A 21204-nucleotide genomic window follows, 5' to 3' on the forward strand; every position below is an offset into this window, starting at 1 on the left:
ACTTCTGTCTTCCACTGCCTCCCACAGTTTGGTCAAACTCATGCTGGTAGCTTCGAGAACACTGTCCCACCATCTCGTCCTCTGTCATCCCCTTCTCCTTGTGCCCTCCATCTTTCCCAACATCAGGGTCTTTTCCAGGGAGTCTTCTCTTCTCATGAGGTGGCCAAAGTATTGGAGCCTCAGCTTCACAATCTGTCCTTCCAATGAGCACTCAGGGCTGATTTCCTTAAGAATGGAGAGGTTTGAACTTCTTGCAGTCCACGGGACTCTCAAGAGTCTCCTCCAGCACCATAATTCAAAAGCATCAATTCTTTGGCAATCAGCCTTCTTTATGGTCCAGCTCTCACTTCCATACATCACTACTGGGAAAACTATAGCTTTAACTATATGGACCTTTGTTGGCAAGGTGATGTCTCTGCTTTTTAAGATGCTGTCCAGGCCATACCTGGTCTCTTACTTTCTTAAATCTTACCATCCCTGGCTACTAGCCTTACTGGCTGGGGCGATTGGGATTAGGAGTCCATCAACATCTGGCGAGCCACATACGGCCCCCACCATTATGAATCATAGATCGAATGGGGGGGGCCTCTCATTTTGCAGAGTGTCTTTGTGCTGCGTTTGGCAGCCTTCGCATGGGAGCCCGAAGTGCGGCACGCGCGCCTATCCCGCTCGTTCCCTCCTTCCTCTACAGCTGTGGGCGTGGCCGGCAGGGATCCGAGCGGATGCTTTTGCCGCGAATGTCACCTGAGCTGTCGGAGAGCTGCCATTGGCTGAGAGGCGAGAGAAGGCTGAAGCCGCGGAAGCCACCTTTAGTTTGGGAGCAAGATGGCGGCGAGGAAACTGAGCGGGAAGTAAGTGTTGCTTTAAACGTGCCTTTAAACGGCTTAACTCGCACCCCAGAGTTCCACCCTTATTCCTGCATGTTGTTAACCGGTTGCATGGCAATCCTGTGCTTTTCCACCGAGAAGTAAGCCTCGTTTGGTTTAATGGTTGCTTTCTTCTTAGTAAGGGAGGCTAAAATTTGCCTGTGTGTGTCTCCTCGGAAGTAAGCCCCGTTGAGTGCACTAGGACCTACTCCCAGGCAAGGAAGTGTAGGATTTCAGCCTGTGAAAGCCCCACTAAATTCAGTCTCCCCATTGCATCGCAGCGGGTTGGACTGGATGGTTCTTAGAGATCCCTTCCAACTCTGCAATCTATATTTCAGTAGCGTAGTCAGAAAGTCCAACGGCTTATTTCGTTTTATTGGTCTGCTGCAGCTTGGTTTCAGATACTTTAGCAACTATCATTGCTTTAGAATGATAGTTTTCATTACGCCTTTGGGACTGGTTGCATTTTTATTCCTACCTAATTTAAATCTGTGCATTTTTCACTGCAAAAGATTATGAGGCACTGATTGGGGGGGGGTGTTGCTGTTTATGGCCTAAGCCACTGTGAGAATAGGATGCTGGACTAGAAGGGCTCCCTTTTAGCCTTATCAGCTCCCGGGCTCTTCTTTTGTCTGTCCATATGATTTAACCTTTCTGAGGGAAATCCAGCAAGTTGTTGTTTTTTTTAAATAACCAACCAACTCTCTTTGTTGCCTCAGTTACAGTATCTCATTGATGCATTTACAGTGTGAAGCACCCTGAGAGTCAGCCCTGTTTCAGAGCCAAGCTGAGGAACCCTGCAGACACTTCTTAAGTTATTAAGGCCCTGATTTAACTAGGAATGTAGAATGCTGCTTCATTGTGAACCAGACCATCTCCATGGTGTGGCAGTTGCTCTCCAGGATTTTAAGCAGGGTTCTCTCCTGTCCAGATCTGGAGATGCTGGGGATTGAACCTGAAATCTCCTGCACACAAAGCAGATGCCCTGCCACTGAGCCACAGCCCCGGGGTTGCCTGTAAGATATGCCAGAGGCAATGATGAGTGAAGTATAGTCTGACCTGGTATTGCCACAACTTCTGGTTTGGCTCTGACCAGGACATGATCACGTAATCTTCTCTCTGAGCAGATTTTGGCTGTCTGCATGCAGGTGATCGCTCCTTGGTGGTGGTTGGGATCTTATCAATCTCTTAAGGTTAAGATGTGAAAGATACTAAAACAAACACCGGCCTTTATGAACAAATAACTCAAATCACTTACCATGAATTAATGTATTCAAGTAAACTGTGCTGGGCGTAAGGCAACAAAATTGCAATGAAATAATTAAACTATTATTATTATTACTATTATTGAATTTATTTTATTTTATTTTATTTATTTATTTATTTATTTATTTAATTCATTTAACCCCATCAGTATTAACTTGGGGTTGTGATAAGAGTTCTGTTAAATTACTGCTGGAAATAGTAAACCAGGGCTGGGCAGAAGGTGGATTGGAATCCACCTTGGATGCCCCTTTGAATCAAGATGGAGGACTGAACCTTTAAAAACTACTTTTAACCACTGATTTCAAAGCTGCATTGATTTATTTTGGCTTCTAAGAATTCCTGAGCAATGTTGGATATGAGGCTGCTGACAAATAAATAATACGTGTTCAGGATTGCAACTTTCCAAATGTGTAAACTGTTCAAAGTGGCTTTTGCAAATGCAAAAATCCCACTGCTCAATGTGGCTTTTGTAATGGAGGTTGCTGATATCAAAACAAAACACCTTAATGTTGTCTGGGAGTTAAGCCCAATTGAATTTAGTGGGCCTTACTCCAGAGTAGCTATACAATCTGGAGAATTAGCATGTAGTGATTGCAGTGTGGAACTGGGGGGGGGGGGGGGAGGGCAGAAAGTTTTGAATTAAAATGGCCAATGTCTTACGTGATCTTGTGTTTTTCCCCCACATCTAAGCAAAAATAAATAAATTATAATGGCAGTCCTAAACATGCATCTTTACTTCAAACTAGACCTGCTGCCTAGTAAGTGCATCTAGGGTTGCATGTCTGCTATAGCATTTTTGCAGGTTGTGTGAATATTTCTCTTTTCCTGTGGTCAAAAGTATTTAAATGGAAATATTTGATTTGCAGGGGTGGGACATTTAGCAAAGCACACTGAATGTGAATTAAATGTTATAAGTTTTAAAAAAATCAGAAGTTTCATTGGAAATTATTTTTATTGGAACTCTTAGTAAATAAGAAATTCTAAGTATATTTTATTGGAATTCCAAGAAAATGTTTTAAGGAATCTAAATACTTTTAAGAACCTGCAGTTGTGAATACAGTGTTTTCAAGCTCAAGGAAGCTGAAAAACCAGGATCATTTATACATTTTTGTATATAAAAAACCGAGTCTATGACCTAGGAGAGACCAGGGTTGAAATCCCTGCTCAGCCATGAAGCTCACTGGTGACAGCTAAACTTTTATTTGGGAATTGTTGTATCCAGCCTTTCCTGTAACCTGATACCCTCCAAATGATTTGGACTACAACTCCCATGAGCCGGAAGGGCAAGGCTGGGGTTGAGGAAGAGTCCAAAATGATGTGGTGGCTTGGGATGATGGGAATTGTGGTGTAAAACATTATTTGTCTTATATGTTTTTTGGATCGCATTCGCTTGAACGTTTTAACAGGAACCTCTGTTTCCATATCTTGCAGGTAATGGTCTTCTGTTCCTGTTGATGCATAGAAGAGGTGATGATGATGTGGGAGGTTCATACACCAAGTGCCATGCTCCTGAAGAGGAGCCCTTGGAGGAGAATACCTCCTATCAGAGTCCTGCTCTGACCCCTGCCCTCCCTCACCAGATATTAAGAACATCTCCTGGAATTGGACACAAAAGCGTCGTTTGCCATAGTTTATGGTGGGGCTGACCAACAAGGTGCTTCCATGGTATTGCTGGGTTACTTGCCACACTAGCTGGGGCCGAGGGGAGCTGCAGTCAACAGTTGGCCATCCTAGGGCCCATTTGTTCTGTACATTTAAAGCAGTGTCATAGCCCTTTAAACAGCCGCGCCTTCCTCCAAAGTACCCTGGGAGCGGTGGCTTACTAAGGCTGCAGAGAGTTGCTAGGAGTCCCTGGTTCCTCTTACAAAGCTCCAGTTTCCTTGGGAAGAGGCATTGATAATCCAGAAGTTGTAGCTACGTGAGGGGAATAGGGATCCCCTAAGACAGGCATGGCCAAACTTAGCCCTCCAGCTGTTTTTGGCCTACTACTCCCATCATCCCTAGCTAACAGGACCAGTGGCCAGGGATGATGGGAATTGTAGTCCCCAAACAGCGAGAGGGCCAAGTTTGGCCATGCCTGCCCTAAGAACTCTCCACACCCTTGCTCCAGCATCTAGAGGGACACAGGTTGTGCGTTCCTGTAGTGCTCACCAGAGCCAGGCCCTGACTTCTGAGAGTTCTCTAGTTGGGGCATCTCCAGCTCCTTGGCTAAAAGAACAGTTTCACCATGCAGCTCTCCACCAACTCTCATCTGTAGCACCTGTTCCATCAGGCTGCTGGGGACGGATGGGAATGAAGGGGCTTTACATCCAACTACTGAAAGCTCATGGTGAGAAACCTGTGACTAAGACAAGTGTGCTTTCCCACCCTATTCCCTCCTAAACCCCTTTCCTTTTGTGTCATGTCTTTTATATTACATGTCAGCAGAGGGAACTGTCTTACCAGTAAACTCTGCTGGGAGCTCTTTTTTTGGCTAAAGAGCAGAATATATATATATTTAACCTAAAACAATAAATAAATTGTTCTCTCTCATGACCAAATTGGATGTTGTGAATCTAACTTAGCAAGCACTTTTTTTAAAAATGTAAATAGCAGCTGGAGGAAACCAAAGCAGCCTCAGGAACACAGCAGATGGTGGTAGGGAGGAAAGGGTTAATGTCCCGTAAACACTGCCCCTGGGAAGCTGTAAACAGATTTCCCTGAAATGCGAATACAGTGGTACCTTGGTAGTCAAACAATGCCGCAAACCTGGAAGTGAGTGTTCCAGTTTGCAAACGTTTTTTTCAGAAGCTGAATGTTCAATACAGCTTCCGATTGAGTGCAGGAAGCTCCTGCAGCCAATCAGAAGCCACACCTTGGTTTCCGAACCATTTCGGGAGACGAATGGACTCCCTGAATGGATTAAATTCGAGAACTAAGGTACCACTGTAGCAGTTTTGGATTAGATTTGTCCGGACTCTGGAAGGGACACATGCATTGATACCCATCACAGCCTAATTTGTTACAGGGGGAAATTAGCTGAGCAAAAGAGCCAGTAAGAAAGTTGAGGCATACCACTCTGTGCACAAGGAGCCTTCTGGGTTCTCATATATGGGAGCCTGCAGTGGAGGTGTGCCTTCATGTACTGAAAGGAAGAAGGCAAAGCAGGCTTATCTCTCTAGTTATCTCACTCAGCTAATCTTCCTCAGGAGAAATAAGTTAAGTGAGATAACCAGAGAGGTCTCAAGGCCTGCTTTTCATACGGTAGCCAAGCTCACAGAGACCACCAATAAAACATCACGGGATGCCTGCGTAGCAGATAAATTTCATGTGTGTACAAGAGAAACACATAAAACATAATCAAGTATCCCATCCAGCCACATGGTGCCTGAGACAGAGGAATGGGCCACCTCTGTCAGTTTTCAGGGGTGTACAGTTTGACAAGGTGCTGGAGTTCCGTGGCGTAGCCTGTGATGGGACACCGCTGGTGCTGCTTCACGTAGTTGTAGGCGCAGCGGTAGCAGAAGACGAAGCCGGAGGTGGAGAGGGCCGTGTCGTTGGCGCGGATTTTGCGGCACAGCGGGCAGACGGTCTTGAGCTTCGGCAAGAGCGGGGAGCCTGCCCTGCAGTCCAGGTGAACGGGCGGCGGAGGGGTAGGCAGAGCTGTCAGGGACTTGATGGACTCCTGGTTCTCAGACGAGTACCACCATTCCAAGAACTGGAGAAAGAAGACGCCCACAGAGAGCCCGGTGGAGAGGGAGAAAGCCAGGCCGCCCAAGGCTTTCTTTGCGGCAGACTGTACCTGCCGTTTCAAGCTATGAGACACAAGACAGATAAAAAAGAGCACTGAGTGAAGGCATCTTCTCTGCTGCCAGCTGACCACTTAGTCAGTATCTTGGGGCTGGATTAATGTAATGCAGTCTTTGTGGGGCTGCCCTGAGGCCTGGATCGGAGGCTCCAGCTGGTGCTCAATGCAGAGGCCAGACTGCTGATGAGGACATCTGGCCGAAAAAAATTGACACTACTGCTAACTGTCTACTGGCTGCCCATCTGCTACGATGCCAGTCTCAAGGTTCTTCTCTTAATTTGCAGAGCCCTGAGCCACTCAGGGATTGCCTGAACCCTTATATTCCAGCTCGATCACTGAGCTCATCTGCAGGAGCAGAGTGGGTTCCTTGAGTTAGAATCATCAAATTGTAGAGTTAGAAGGGACCCTAAGGATCATCTGGTCCAACCCCCTGCAATGCAGAAATATGCAGCTGTTCCATATAGGGATCGATCCTGCAAGCTTGGCATTATCAGCACCACGCTCTAACCAACTGAGCTAACCAGGTTGGTGAGGCTCATTTGACAACAGGAAGAAACCGAGTCTTTAGTTCACCTGCCCAAAACTGGGGAATCTTCTACCAATGGAGATTCAGCACACACCTTCTGTGCCAGCTTTTAAACTGCCTGCTGAAAACTTTTTTATTCTCATATGTAGGCAATTAAGGATAGAACAGTTACCTGATTTCCAATTTCAGCTTTTAAAATTTGGAATTTATCGTACTGTTTTATGCACAATTAGTCTTATGATCTTAGAATCGTAGCGTTGGAACGGACAACAAGGGTCAGCTACTCCAACCTCCTGCAATGCAGGAATCTTTTGCCCAATTGTAGATTGCTCCAATATATTGGTGTGAGGCTCTGGCAGGGATCTAAAGCCCTCCCACTTTCTTTCCCAAGCTGGAGAAACACTAGGCTTTGGGAAAGAGGTGGGATCTTGCCAGAGCCATCACACCTCCTTCCCAAAACCCAGCACCTTGTTTACCTGGCTTTGGGAAGGCAGCACAAGGGTTGCAAGTGTCAAATGTTGCTGAGGGCTGCCAAAATAGCCTGCATGCGTGCTGCACTGCCCTGGTCCAGACAGATGGTTTGGCTGTCCTTATGTCCCTTTCAGAGCTTGCCCGTTCCCCCATTTCAGCTCACCTTCCTGCTGGCTGTGGGCTCCCGCTCACAGCCGCTGCCGCCTTCTCTAAGGCTCGCACATCTTCCGCCGTGAGCCTGACCAGCTGGACGCCAGCCAGCATCAGCATGGGCGAGTGGTACCGGGACTTCCCCAGGACGTAGCAGAGTTGCTGGACCAGGAACCAGCCCTCCCAAGCCAAGTTCACAAAGGGGTAAGCGGCCAGGAAGGCCCTGTAGAACCGCTTCCAGGCCGACGATGGCGGGTGGATAGAGTAATCGTCCTCCTCCCGGAGACGGGAAACCAGTGCCTCCAGTTTGGTCCTCAGGTAGGGAACGAGGACCAGCAGGCAGACGGATTTCCAGTGAGGCCTACGTGGCAACCCGGCAGTGACTGAGCACCTCTGCCTGGGCTTGCTGCCCCCGTAACTCATCACCACTCTCTTCAAGCTGTAGAAGTTCTCAGCGAAAGAGGCGCTGCACCTTGAGAGGAAGTGATGCTGGAGGTGCAGATCCAGGAGGGCATAGATTTCGTCAAACCAGCGCCACAGGAAGCCGTAACGGCCAGGGTTGGATTCAGCCAGCACCTGGCGCAAGAGAAAGCAAGGCCTAAGTAAGGGGTAGGAAGTCTCCCCCCTCCCCATCCCTGATAAGAGCTGCATTTTCTCAGGGGTAACTCTCAGCCCCAGCCAGCATGGCAGGCACTCATTTGGGGAAGGCTGCTGTAGACAATCCTGAGCTAGATGGAACAATGGTATAAGAATTAAGAGCCCTTCTGGACCAGGTCAAAGGGCCATCGAGTCCAGTAGCCTCCCAGTGGCCAAACAGATGCCCCTTTGCAAAAGCATGCAAGGTAAAACACAGCTTCCTAGGTTCTCCTGAGCTTCTGGGCTGCTTACTGAGTTATTTCACTTAACAAAATTTTTATATATTGTTTGATTAAAGCTGTTTATAAAAATATAAAGCATTAGAATTACTGACAAGCAGGTATATAAAAGATATTCAATGGATGATTGAAATCAGCAGTAGCTATAGGTTGAATCTAGACAAATAAAAATGTGAAAATGCTTTTTTAAAAAAAAGTTTTGAAAAATATATTGATTTTGCCATAGCTCGCAATTGCCATCTAGTGTCACATTTGTATAATGCACCTTACAATACACTTAAAACATTTTTTTACAGCCATCTTGGGCCGGTCCCAGAAGCACAGAGAAGTAGCAGTAGGCCATCCTGCTGAATACCACTCAGCAGGGTGGAATGCTGCCCATGGGGCATTTTTGTTACCTTGGCCACATGTTGCAGTGCGGGCCTCACGGCTGACATCAAGCTGTCTTGGGCAACGACCTCAAAGATGGATGGCCTGTCCTCATAGATGGAGGCCGCAGTGAGGTGAGCCCCATGCTCTGCCATGGCGTCTTCTGGAATGGAAAATCCGGATTGCTGTTGAAATCTTACGGAAAGAACAAAAATGGTTACTGCAAGCTGCTGTTTATAGGGCGCACAAAGCTTCTGGATTTGGAGGAGCGTCAACTTTCGGTGTACAATCTGACGCCCTACTGCTTTGGACTCGAAGCTTCACAAGCTCCTAGCCTTTGGAAAAGTTGAAGGCTGGGAAATTACAGCACCTGCACTTGGGAGGAGGGAGGGTGGCGTGAGGACGGTCTCAAGTTCAAGCCCCGGTGGCATCTCCAGATAGGATGGGGGGAGCCTCTGGCTTGAGACCCTGGAGAGCTATTGCTACCAGTCAGTGTGGGTAATACTGAGCTATGCAAAGCAATGGCCGGACTCTGCATGAGGCTGCTTCCTGTGTCTGTGCCCCCATCACCAGCCACCCCTCGGGAGAAGGAAAGGCAAAGTGGCTGGGGCTACTCAGCCAGATGGGCGGGGTATTATTATTATTATTAGGAGCTGGGGTCTTCCCTTTCCTCCCCTTCCCCGCGCTTCCCTTTTAGCACAACCTCAGATCCTCCTGCACTCCATGGGTCTCCTTGTCTCCTGGTCCAAATGTGAGACCGGAAGTAGCTCAGGGGAAGCCTATTGTTCTAGCCTTTCTTCCTCATCTCTATGGTAAGGTAGAGATAGGAAGGGGCTAAGCATTAGGCATCTTATTTTGTTGCATATTAATATATTGTATAAATAATGTATAATATAGCAAGCAATATAAATATATTATATATTTTTTTTTACTAAATATAAAAAGTGCGTATTGACATACACGCACAGATATATGCAATAATGAAGATTTTATTCATATATAAAATTGAACATTTTCCAGGAAGTAGTAGTATGATAAGGAGGGTGGAAGTTCCTGCAATGGCCGGAAACCCGCTATTGCCGGTGGGGGAAGATAAAGCGTCTCCTCCCTAGCCTTCGTCATCTCCGTGGTTCAAAAACCCCCGTATTTATATCTTCTTTGAGAGTATGATGAGCGGCATTTAAAAACAAACAAAAAAAAGAAACGAACAAGTGCGGTGTCAAGTCTGCACATGGGCCACTCACTCCTTTCTATATCTATGTCCCTCCGGCCGGAAGTGAGCGTGGGCCGACCTAGGCCCCTCAAGTTCTGTGGCCGCGCGACGCTCTAGGCGAGAAGGCGTGGCGGGGACGGGTGGTTGGTCCTCCGAGACATCCCGGTTTCCGGCCGCCTCCCCAGCCGAGCTGCTTGTGGCTCTCCGCGGCCGTTGCTGCCCCCCCTCCCGCCAGCCAAAGAGGCTCTCGAGGACCCGCCACCCCCTTGCAGGTGAGTCGGGGGGAGGGGCCCTTCGGGTGGCCCCGCCCCTCGGGGGAATTGGTGGGGGGGTGTCTCGAAACGGGGATGGGGGCGACGGATACCTCTGTTTTGGGCTGGGCGAGAGGAAATAGGGGAGGGGCACATCCCTTCTCCTTTCCGAAAAAAGGGGGCAGCATCCATTGGGGGAGGGGCTGCTAGGCTTAGGGGAGCCCTCTGTTGCTTGCTGAGGGGGGAGGGCTGCAATTGGGGCTCCCTCCAAGGAGGGGCTTGAGATGGGGTGGGGGAGGGGCATGCCTTTCAGGAGAGCTGGGGGGGGGGCTGCGTGCCCCTCCCCCAGACTAGAAGGATTCTTTATTTCCCCCCTACCCCAAGGTTGTGCTGGGGGGGGGGTTGGGCTTGGCAGTAATATTATTATTGCCATTATTGCTTTTACCATTATTATTATTATGGAGCAAGGTGAAGGGCCTTGGCAGTGTTATTAATATTATTATTAACAACAACAACAATGTAATTTGTTTAATCATTTATTAATCTGAGTGTTTATTTAGATTATTTGTACCCAGCCCCAAAGGCGCCCAGAGTGGCTTACCTACAGTCTGTACGGTGTGTGCAATATTGCAAGGTAGAGTTGTCCCTGCAGTGGGGCAGCATGTGGGGGGCAGGTGACAGAGATCGTGGAGCATCCCAGTGAATGAAGAAAGGCATTCGGAGTTGGTTGATGATGGGAGGCTGGAGAAAATGAAGGATGGGCTTGTTTGGAGTGAAGGAATGGGAGGACCTGGGGTTTGGGTGGGGGGAACTCCAGTGGGGTTTCTACAGTGGAGGTTGCTTGAAAATTAGGTACCCTTCCCCTTTTCACTGGTGCAGGTGGAGAGAGGGAAAGTGGGAATTGGCCCTGGTCTTATGAATGGAGGCAGGGCTGGGTCAGGTCAGAGACAGTCTTCTGGGGGTGGAGGAGTGTCTTGGAGATTTGGTATAAATGGACTGAACATAAAATGGAATATTGGAGAGGGTTGAAATTGGTCGAGATTCTGGCATGGGATGGAGGCAGAGTCTGTCCTCTTTTTATCTCCCCTCCTAAACCTGCCTCTTCCTCTCCTTCCTCTGCTGCCTTTTTAGGGTTTGGAAACTGGGGTGGGGTAGTGCCCCCTCCATGCAAAGGCCAGTTGAAACCTTCACTCTTCCTTGTTGGGTTTCTCATCCCAAATCTTTGTAATTGGATTCAGATTTCCAGGTTGGAAGGGGTGTTCTGAGTCTGACGGAGAGAGAGAGCATAGCAGATCATCCTTGTTCATTTAATTTGAACAGGTCCCAAACTAAACCAAAGAGGAAAGGCTTAGAGCAGACTCAAATGTTTTTCGGAGGAGAGCTTCTACCCGTGCCCCCACCCCCCAGTTTAGCCAGAAGGGCTGGAGAAGCTGGAGTGGTGGACTGGATTTTTAACCTGGGCCAGAAATAAAGACTTTTTGCACTGGAAATCCCTCCTTTTTTGATTCTGGAAATACAGGGTGAGTGTTTTAAAAGAGTCCCTGTGGAACATGCGTAATCTATATCCCCGGGGCCTCTTTTAAAGGACTCACTCTGTATATGCAGAGGGAAACGCACTTTGCAGTTTCTCAGAGGGCAGTCTGACCCTTTATACATGCTAGGACTAGGATCTGATGAGGCCTTGGGAAGTCTATTCTGCATCCTTTATATCAACATTTCTGAATCTTACACAAATAAAGATTTGTCCTGTTACAACATGGATTTGTTTCCAGGACTCCTTGGAACCCACCCCCCCTTAAATTTGAATGCATCAGTGACAAAATTCTGCATCAGTGTCAGATTGCAATTTTGACCCCTGGCTTTGTATCATACCTAGAGAAATAGATCAGATTTCTTCATGCTGTTATCAGAATCTTAATTTCTGGTCTTTTCTGTGCCAGGTTCACTCACCCTGTTCATTCACTCAGGCATTTTAATTCTGCTTTAAATCCAGGTTCCTTTAAGTCTTGTAATTTTTATTAGTATTTACCTCCTATTGCTTTTTGATTATTGGAATCATGGTATATATTGTACTTTTTAGCACTGTTTGTTTCTTTGTAAGCAGCCCAGGTAATATTTATATAAATTCAACGAACAAAAATAAATTTCCAGTAAAGGATATGTATCTACCTCCCCTCCTCACAGTTCCCAGGAATTTGGTTTGGCGCGATAGGTCATTAGATGCTCCCCACCTGCCAAAATCACCTTTTGGTCTATCAGATCTTGGTTCCTAGAAAAATGCACTGCCACTGGTGAGGCACCCCTCCTGCTTAGACTGCTGTGGGGTGGCTAGATGACTCTATGGGAGGTTTTTCATCTGTCCCTGGTTTAAAAAACTTGCTCAGGCATCCCTCCCTACTAATTTTACCCAGGGATGGGAAAACATCTGCAATCTCGAAATGCCAGCATCCTGCATTATTGTTGTCAATTAGATTTCTATTTAATTTCTATCTATCTAAATTTCCCAACCCTTTCTCCCAAAGGAGCCCAGGGCGGCAGACAGCAAAACAATGCCATTAAAATAAAATCCCATTTCAAAATGCTAATAACCCCTAAACTCATTTTAAGAAATAATAATAATCACATATCTTCACTTTGAATCATTTCAGGGTTTCCTGGAACAGTATATTTTGGCCGTCAAAGGCCTGGGTGGATAGGAGTGTTTTAAGTTCCACCTAGAGAGGGCATTCCACAGCCACCATCGCCCACTGGCCTCCCCTACTGATCAGAAATATAAAATAGTTCTGCAAATAAATGAATTATGTGAATTCTTCTAGGGATACAGGATGGCCTCATCCAGAAGTCAGATATTTAGTGTCTCTTTGGAAGGCCCTTCCAGCAGAGATTCAGCAGGCATCCTTGCTTTTAACTTTCAGGAATTTCTCTGAAAGATGTTTTTTTGTGTGTGTGCCAACAGGCTATGCAGCTGTTTAAAATACTTTTTATTCAGCCAGTCATTTTAATTATTGTTGTGTACTGCTTTGGATGATTTTTTTAAAAAAAAGTTCCTCTCCCTACAAAATTTATGCACACCGCTTGATTGTAGTAAAACTTCTAAGCAGTTCACAAACGATATTTAATTTGCCAAGAAAAAGCAGGTAAAATTGTTTTAAAATAATTAGAATTAATGGTGAAAGAGATTAAAACACATCTCCTGTGTGTCTGGAAAGACTTACCTCAACAATTTCATTTTAAACAGGCAACCTACCTGATGTTGATAGACAGGAAGTTCTGACGTGTTGGTACGACCATACTGGAAGATCGATTTCCTACTTATTTTTAAAATCATTTTTATTTAATACAAATTTTATATTGCTCTATGCCACCCTGATATTTTATGAGAGGGTGGGGTGTGCGTATGTATATATGTATGTTTATATGTATATATGTATATATAGGGCAGGATTTGAATGCAAAAAAAAGAATGAGTGAATAACATGACAGTGCCCAAACTTACGGAAAGACTGGGCAAAAAGGTGATGGATTATGGATATGGGTGGATTTCTGTGTGACCCTTTGTGAATATAGGATTAAAAATGGAGAAACAGAATACCTCTCTCTGACAGGTGCTAGAAAAAAGCAGGAGATGTCTGTGAGAGCCGCCTGGGATCTTCCAGTGGGTTTCTGTTGATAAAAGTGCTCTTAGATGGACTTTTGGTCTGACCCAGGAGAGTTTTTCTTTAATGCTTCAAATTGATAAAGTTCCCTCTTACCTAATTCTCAGAGCATCCGGAAGAGTATAAAGCCTAATTCTTAAATGTATTTTGATAATTGTATTATGTCTGCTCTTCTCTAAAGAACTATTTTGTACCATTTTATGTAAACGGCATAAGGTTTTATTATTATTATTATTAAGCATTAAAATATTGCTATATTGTTTGTTTCCAGGTGTGATAAGAACTTGAAATCATGACGGACTCCAAATATTTCACCACCAATAAAAAAGGTTAGATTCCACTCATTAATGTGATATTGCAGCTTGTTTCTAGAGATACCTAGGCTGCGGGGGGGGGGGAGGATTTGGGAATGATGCAGATGTGGTTCAAAAGCCTAGGCAGCATGCTAGATCACATGGAGGCTCTTCCTTCCATGCCACCTCTCTTTCCACTGGGTTTGAGGGAAACGCGTTGGCAGCCATCCTATAAAACCATTGCCGAGTCCGTGTCTGCAGAATGTTAGGTTTTGCTGAATCAGTCTCCGTTTCAGTCCTTGGGAAATGTTCTAGATGGATTCTAAAGCAATTTTCCTGCTGTTTAGGTTGAATATAGTAGTAGTAATAATAATAGTAGTAATAATAATAATAATAATAATTAGAATTAGAATTAGAATTAGAATATATTTATACCCCATCCATCTGGCTCGGTTTCCCCAGAGTGGCTGAGTGGCTTCCAACAAAAGATTAAAAATACATTAAAACATCAGTCATTAAAAACTTCCCTAAACAGGACTGCCTTATCTAAACGTCAGATACAGTAGTTGTTAATTTCTTTGACATCTGATGGGGGGGATTTCCACAGGGCGGACGCCACTACCAAGAAGGCCCTCTGCCTGGTTCCCTAAAACTTTGCTTCTCTCAGGGAGGGAACTTCCAGAAGGCCCTCGGAGCTGGACCTCAGTGTCCGGGCAGAACGATGGGGGTGGAGATGCTCCTTCAGGTATACTGGGTATACTGCATGATACCTGAGCGGTGGGGAATTCCTTTTCCTGGAAGAGGGGGCTATTGGTGGCATTAGCCATGATGGCTATGCTCTGCTGCCACAGTTGGAGGCATGCTTTCTGAAATATCAGTTGGTGGAAGATGCAGGAGGGCAAAATGCTGTTGTGCTTGGGTTCTTGTACATTTCCCACAGGCGTCTGGTTGGCTGCTTTGAGAAGAGGGTCCTTGGCTAGATGGGCCATTGGCCCAAACCAACAGGAGTAATCATTATGCCATATTATTTCTGTACACTGTGGCTCTCTCTCACGGCCTCACATTTCATTTCAGGGGAGATCTTTGAACTGAAAGCGGAGCTCAACAATGAGAAGAAGGAGAAGAGGAAAGAAGCTGTAAAGAAGGTCATTGCTGCCATGACCGTGGGCAAGGATGTCAGGTAACGCTCATATATATATTTAAATTTTCTGTTTTACAATTTAAAGTAATCATTTTTACATCATTACGATATCAATGACTTCGCTCCTTCTCTTTCTGTGGTTCATTTTACATATCATAAATCCCTGCATATTTTACAAAAACCATACCGTTCAGTATTCCATTATTACATCCATCAAAGCTTATTTACACTGTTGGATTTATCTTAATGCTGCCAGCGTTTTCAGCTGTACACAATTATTTCCCATATATTCAAGAAATGTTTTCCAGTCTTCTCTAAACGTATGTTCTTCTTGTTCTCTTATTCTATATGTTAAGTCTGCAAGATGCACATATTCTGCCAACTTAAGTTGCCATTCTTCTTTGGTTGGGACCTTGCTTATTTGCCATTTTTGAGCTAACGAAACATGGGCCACAGTAGAGGCATACATAAATAACCTTTTTGACACCTGGGGATTTCAATCTGAATTATCCCCAACAGAAAGGACTCTGGTTTTTTGGGGAAAGTACATTTGAACATTTTTTTCAATTCATTATGTATCATTTCCCAATATGCTTTTACCCATAAGGTAACACCCCTTTTCCTCTCTTTCTGTCTCCGCAGTGCTGGAGCCCTCTAGCAGGGATGCAGGAAGCTGCGTCTCTTCTCCAGCCATTGCTGCCATCCAGCTCCCATCAGCCCCAGTGCACCGTGCCCAGTCACTAGGGGTGAGGGGAGTTTAAGTCCAGCAACACTGGGAGAGCGGCAGGCTCCCCACCTCTGGTCCATGTGTCTGGGACTCTTTGCTGTCATGGAGGAAGCAATCTCTGGGCATACTCAGGGGAAAATGTTCCTCCTCTAAAGATTGTTGAGATTCCAGCTCCCATCAGCCCCAACACATCATGGGCAGTCCAGCAAAAACAGGAGGGTCATACGATCCCCTATTGCCAAATTCTGTAGGGCAGGTGGTAGTGGTGGTGAACCTCCAGCCCATGGGCTGAATCAGGCCTGCCAGGCTGTTTTGGCCCAGCCACACCCACCAGCTTGCAAGTCTGACCTGAGACCCTGAGTTAGGTTTCCACGCTTCAGTTTTTCCTCCGTTGGGGCCGGCCCTACTGTTAGGCAATGCAGATCTCTTTTAAAAGTGTGTTTTATGTTTGACTGCCTTTGGTAATGTTTTCTTTCAAACTGTTTAAGGTCATTATATTTCTTAAACGTGCATTCAGTAGTTGATCTCTTCTGCAGTGTTTTGTTTTGAAATCTTTAAGATAGTATTTGACTTTCCTGTTAATTACGTTGCTTTGAATGTATACTTCAGCAATGTTTAATTAGATGTTTTAGTGTGTCGTTAAACCGCTTTGAGATTTATTCCTTTAAAATGTAAATAAATATTCCCAATAATAATAATAATAATAATAATAATAATAATTTGCTTGGAATATTGGAGGTCTGCTTCCAGTTTCAGGGTTCCTGCTTCAACTCAACATTCTCCTTCCCTCCCTCTCTATCATCTAGCTCCCTTTTCCCAGATGTAGTGAACTGCATGCAGACCGACAACCTGGAGCTGAAGAAGCTGGTCTACCTGTACTTGATGAACTATGCCAAAAGCCAGCCGGATATGGCCATCATGGCAGTCAACAGTTTTGTGAAGGTAATGGGGGCAGTTGGGAAAATATGGGTGCTTTAATTTTACTACATGCCAGCAAAGTGCCAGTTGTCGCGATGGCCGGGTTGCATGCAGAAGGAACCCCGATGTTATGATGACATCCTTATAGGCAGCATGTCCTCCGACTGTAGGAAGAGCCATTCTTCAGTGAAAGAGCATCGCAAGTTCAAGCCTCAGTATCTTCAGGCAGGGCTGCACATCTTTAGGAGAATAGCTTTATTTAATAAAATCTATATACTGCATGATTTAAGCGAAAAAAAGACCTCAGAGCGGTTTACGAAAAGAATAAAACAGTAAAATACGAACAATTAAAAAGGCCTATTTGAAACATTCGGAGAACACCGTATTTTTCGCTCTATAAGATGCACCAGACCACAAGACGCACCTAGTTTTTGGAGGAGGAAAACAAGAAAAAAAATATTCTGAATCTCAGAAGTCAGAACAGCAGGAGGGATCGCTGCGCAGTGAAAGCAGCAATCCCTCTTGCTGTTCTGGCTTCTGGGATAGCTGCGCAGCCTGCATTTGCTCCATAAGACGCACAGACATTTCCCCTTACTTTTTAGTAGGGAAAAAGTGAGTCTTATAGAGCAAAAAATATGGCAATTAAAAAGTCAAAGGTTAAATCAAGGCAGGTTACAACACAGGTAAAGGGACCCCTGACTGTTAGGTCCGGTCATGGCCGACTCTGGGGTTGCGGCGCTCATCTCCCTTTATTGGCCGAGGGAGCCGGCGTTTGTCCGCAGACAGCTTCCGGGTCATGTGGCCAGCGTAACTAAGCCACTTCTGGCGAACCAGAGCAGCGCACGGAAACGCTGTTTACCTTCCCGCTGGAGCGGTACCTATTTATCTACTTGCACTGGCGTGCTTTCGAACTGCTAGGTTAGCAGGAGCAGGGACTGAGCAACGGGAGCTCAACCCATCAGGGGGATTCGAACAGCCGACCTTCTGATCGGCAAGTCCTAGGCTCTGGTTTAACCCACAGCGCCACCCGTGTCCCAAGATTGTTTTAGCAGGTGTTAAAAAGAGTACAGTAAAGGTGCCTGTCTGGTGTCAATAGGCAGGGAGTTCCAGAGTGTCTGTGTGGCCACGCTAAAGGTGCGAAACAGGTATTACATGCCAGCAGATTGAAACGGTTGAGTGGGCATATACAGGGTAAGGCAATCTGACACGTAAAATGATCCCAAGTTCCTAAGGGCTTGATACACCAATAGTAACACCTTGACCTTGCCCTGGTAGTAAACTGGCAGCCAGTGCCATTCTCTGAGCAGAGGCGTTGCATGTTGACATGGCCTCACTCCTGCCAGCAGTCGTGCCGCAGCATCCCACCCTCGCTGCAGCTTCCAGGCCAAGCGCAAGGGAAGCCCCACATAGAGCACATTGCAGCAGTCCAGCCCTGAAGCAACTTGATTGCGTCCCAGGAAGTGGCGGGACTCAAACTCTCTCGCTCTGGGGGAGTGAAACTGCACAGAACACCTTTGTGACGACCTGCTTCTCTCCCCCCCCCCCCAGGACTGCGAAGACCCCAACCCACTCATCCGTGCGCTGGCGGTGCGCACCATGGGCTGCATCCGCGTGGACAAAATTACCGAGTACCTGTGTGAGCCGCTCCGCAAGTGCCTGAAGGACGAGGACCCCTACGTGCGGAAGACGGCGGCCGTCTGCGTGGCCAAGCTGCATGACATCAATGCCCAGATGGTGGAGGACCAGGGCTTCCTGGACTCCCTTCGCGACCTCATTGCAGACTCCAATCCCATGGTAAATAAAGTACTCCTCCCGCAGGGGACGCTTCCTTGATGCTTGGCATAATGTTTCTCGGCTAACGCAAGTGTGTATGTGCGCAGGATTGTGGCGCTGTGTAGCTCAGCGCCAGAGCACCTGCATTCCGTGCAGAAGGCCTCAGGATCGGTCCCCAGTGGCATCTCCAAGTGGGGATGTCTGAAACCCTGTCGGTCATTGTGGCCAGTGCTGAGCTAGATGGACCACTGGTCTGACTCAGCACAAGGCAACTTCCTATGTTCCTGTTTCAAGCCTTTACTCAGAACAATGAGAACTAGAATCATGCTTGGGTCCAGGTTTGAAAAGAGTTGCGTCTGAAATCCTGGACAGCCACTGTTGGTCAATGTAGGCCAGGGTTTCCCAAACGTGGGTCTTCAGCTGTTTTTGGACTACAATTCCCATCACCACCTGACTACTCGTCCTGCCAGCTAGGGATGATGGGAGTTGTAGTCCAACAACAGCTGGAGAACCATTTTACATTATGGTTCCTGAGACCAAGGAGGAGGTTTTTGACTGTTTGGGTACGGGCGGAGACCATTTTGAATTAAGATGATAGACAGCACTGATTTTTAACCACTGGTTTTGAAACTGCACAAGTTTCCTTGCCCCTTAGAATTCACAAGTGAGGTCCGATGTGTGGCTGCTGGTTATCAGTAGAACAATCCCATGTGAAATATTAGAACGTAAACACCCATAATGAAAAGATGCGATAGAAACGATCGTATTAAAGCAACATGGCAGACACAGGTTGAGAGATCAGGGGCCTACCTGTCTGAACAGGTGTGTCTTCAAAAGTTATGAGGATGTCTCTACAGGGGCGCCTTCTGCCAACTGGGATGGCAGCTGCCAGCTCTTCTGGGTTAGGACCAGGGAGAAGTGCTCTTGTTCCAGTAGGGTCAAGTAGATTGAATCCCCATAGGGATTTGGGGAGTCAGTGATGGCGTTGGTTGGTCATGATCTCATCTACCATGGGGTGCTGAGATAGATGCCTGCCCACCCCTGCTGGCAAACAGAATTAATCCCCCAACACCAGGGAACTTTACATTTGGGCGTTTGGTGGTGGGGCCTTTAGTCAACCCCGTAATCTCCAAATCTTGATGCGTGTACACAGGTCATAGTTGGTCTGTGTGCAGAGTCCCTGCTTACAGGCTGTCAGATTTTTGGGATCATCTCCAATTTACCAGACTCTCATGTGTTCATTTGGGTAATCATCTGTGGCAGGAAACAAGCCTTTGAGATGACCAGCAGGTAAGCAGAGAGCACCCTTCTCCGGGCAGGTTATATCCAGATTGGCGAGGAGGGCGGTTTGTAGTCTAAAACATCTGCAGGGAAGGCTGGTCTGGATTATCTAAAGGCCTAGCCTCTAAGGTCTCCCCAAAGGGCTGAATGCAGCTGCTGTGGGCAGACTTTTCTAATGCCCTGCCTTGAAGGCTCCTGATAACTCACCATGTTAGGTTACTAGCTTCAAATACATCCAGTTCTGACCAGGCCAGTCAAAGCAAGTTAGGGCCAGAATTGCCATCGAGAACAGATTCCCAAACCTCCTCTCCCTTTCTTGTTGCGCGTAGTTGGTGGTGGTGGAGGTGACATCTGGTTGCAGCCCGTTCATCCTGGGGTGTTTGTGCCATTGTCCGGGTTTCCCACTTTCTGGGCCCGTAATGGAACAAATGGACCGGAATGCCAATCCCGCCGGCTTGAGCCTCTCTTGATAGTGATGTATTTGCTGGCCAAGTGCCAGAGTCCCTTCCACAAACAAGGAACCTCAGGACGATCTCTTATGAATTTGATCTTCTGGCTTTTCCTGAGACAATGGCTCCGAAAGTGTCTGACTTTGCTGCCCTCACATTTTGCTGGAAGCTGCTGCTTCTCTCCCCCCGGCCAGCCCTTTGCTAGGAAATTAGATGCCTTTCTGGCTTTTGAAAGGCAGCATTCCAAGCTGGTTCTGTTCAGACCTCCTCCCATGAATATTGATGGTTTCTCAGAGACGCAGTGTTCTCGCCAAAGCAACTGTCTCCTTATGTTGGGGAGTGTAAAAAGAATGCCTTTTCTATGTCTTAAGTCTTTATTTAACTGTCACCAGGTTAAAAAAGCCCTATTTATATACAACCCCCGAAATGCCAAGACAAAAATCCTACAGCAAAAAGGTGAAAATCTGTGTTGCGGTCCTGTGGGGACTCAATTTTTGGGCATTGCGAAAGACGGAAGCGTCCTATTAAAGCTGAGAATGTGGACGTTTTGCAGGTTGAGTGCAGGGGATTCAGTCATTTTGCTGAAAGCAGCAGTGTGGTAGAGCGGTTAGAGTGATGGAATGAGAAGAGGGAGACTGAGGCCCAAATTTTCTCTGAGCTTTACAGCTTACAAGGTAACCTTAGGTCAGTCTCTGTCTGCCTATCTTAGCCTTGCCTGCCTCACAAGAGTGTTCAGAGGGTATGATGGGAGGGGAGAGAACAATGTATGCCACTTTAAGCTCCTCGGAGGAAAGGTTGGGATATTAATTTAATGAATAACAACAGCAGCAACAACAACAACAACATACCAGCAACTTGAAAAGGTGAAGCTTGTGAAGTGAGCACAGGTTGACTGTTAAAACCTGGTGTCAGGGGTTCAGGAGCAGAGGCAAGGGCAAGGGAGGAAACAGAGAGCGAGGGGGAGGAGGCAGAAGAAAAGATGAGTGATGACGACGACCCGAGATCTCCGAGTCTTTCCAGTGAATCAGAAGATTCACAGAAAGGAGCACCAGTGGCCAGGGCAAGGGGGGAGCCTAGGGGGACACCCCAGGAAGATAGAGCCAGAGGGGACTCAGAGGGGAGCAGTTGGAAATCGGGACCAGCGTCACCGCCAGAGAGCAGGGAAGAGGAAGGGCGCCAGGGATCAAGCGCT

At 46.6% G+C, this 21204-nt stretch overlaps 2 protein-coding genes and 1 long non-coding RNA gene across 5 annotated transcripts in view; 2 read left to right on the plus strand and 1 right to left on the minus strand.

The window, feature by feature from the left end:
• Window positions 1-739: 739 nt before the first annotated feature.
• Window positions 740-3746, plus strand: LOC308464614. Its single transcript, XR_013980111.1, has 2 exons — window positions 740-851; window positions 3564-3746. It is a non-coding gene; the product is annotated as an uncharacterized lncRNA (long non-coding RNA).
• A 1678-nt stretch (window positions 3747-5424) lies between these two features.
• Window positions 5425-9107, minus strand: PEX12 (peroxisomal biogenesis factor 12). 2 transcript variants are annotated; one of them, XM_080984062.1, is made up of 4 exons: window positions 9014-9107; window positions 8340-8505; window positions 7080-7642; window positions 5425-5926 (listed from the first exon to the last, which is right to left on the minus strand). In XM_080984062.1, the coding sequence occupies exons 2-4, from the start codon at window positions 8463-8465 to the stop codon at window positions 5527-5529; spliced, it is 1089 nt and encodes a 362-aa protein (XP_080840188.1). In that variant the 5' UTR covers window positions 8466-8505; window positions 9014-9107; the 3' UTR covers window positions 5425-5526. The 2 variants fall into 2 exon arrangements, with proteins under 2 accessions (XP_080840188.1, XP_080840189.1); XM_080984063.1 differs by having other exon boundaries at window positions 8340-8473; window positions 9014-9088.
• A 315-nt stretch (window positions 9108-9422) lies between these two features.
• Window positions 9423-21204, plus strand: part of AP2B1 (adaptor related protein complex 2 subunit beta 1) — a 58414-nt gene continuing 46632 nt past the window's right edge. The window contains exons 1-5 of one of the 2 annotated variants that reach the window (XM_080982877.1): window positions 9423-9795; window positions 13702-13759; window positions 14798-14903; window positions 16398-16533; window positions 18058-18303. In XM_080982877.1, the coding sequence (XP_080839003.1) occupies window positions 13723-13759; window positions 14798-14903; window positions 16398-16533; window positions 18058-18303 (525 nt within the window). In that variant the 5' untranslated portion in view covers window positions 9423-9795; window positions 13702-13722. The remainder of the gene's footprint in view (window positions 9796-13701; window positions 13760-14797; window positions 14904-16397; window positions 16534-18057; window positions 18304-21204) is intronic. The other variant, XM_080982876.1, reaches the window with a different exon arrangement.

Source organism: Podarcis pityusensis (genome assembly GCF_964106645.2).
Source record: "Podarcis pityusensis genome assembly, chromosome: 15".
Lineage (NCBI taxonomy): Eukaryota > Metazoa > Chordata > Lepidosauria > Squamata > Lacertidae > Podarcis > Podarcis pityusensis.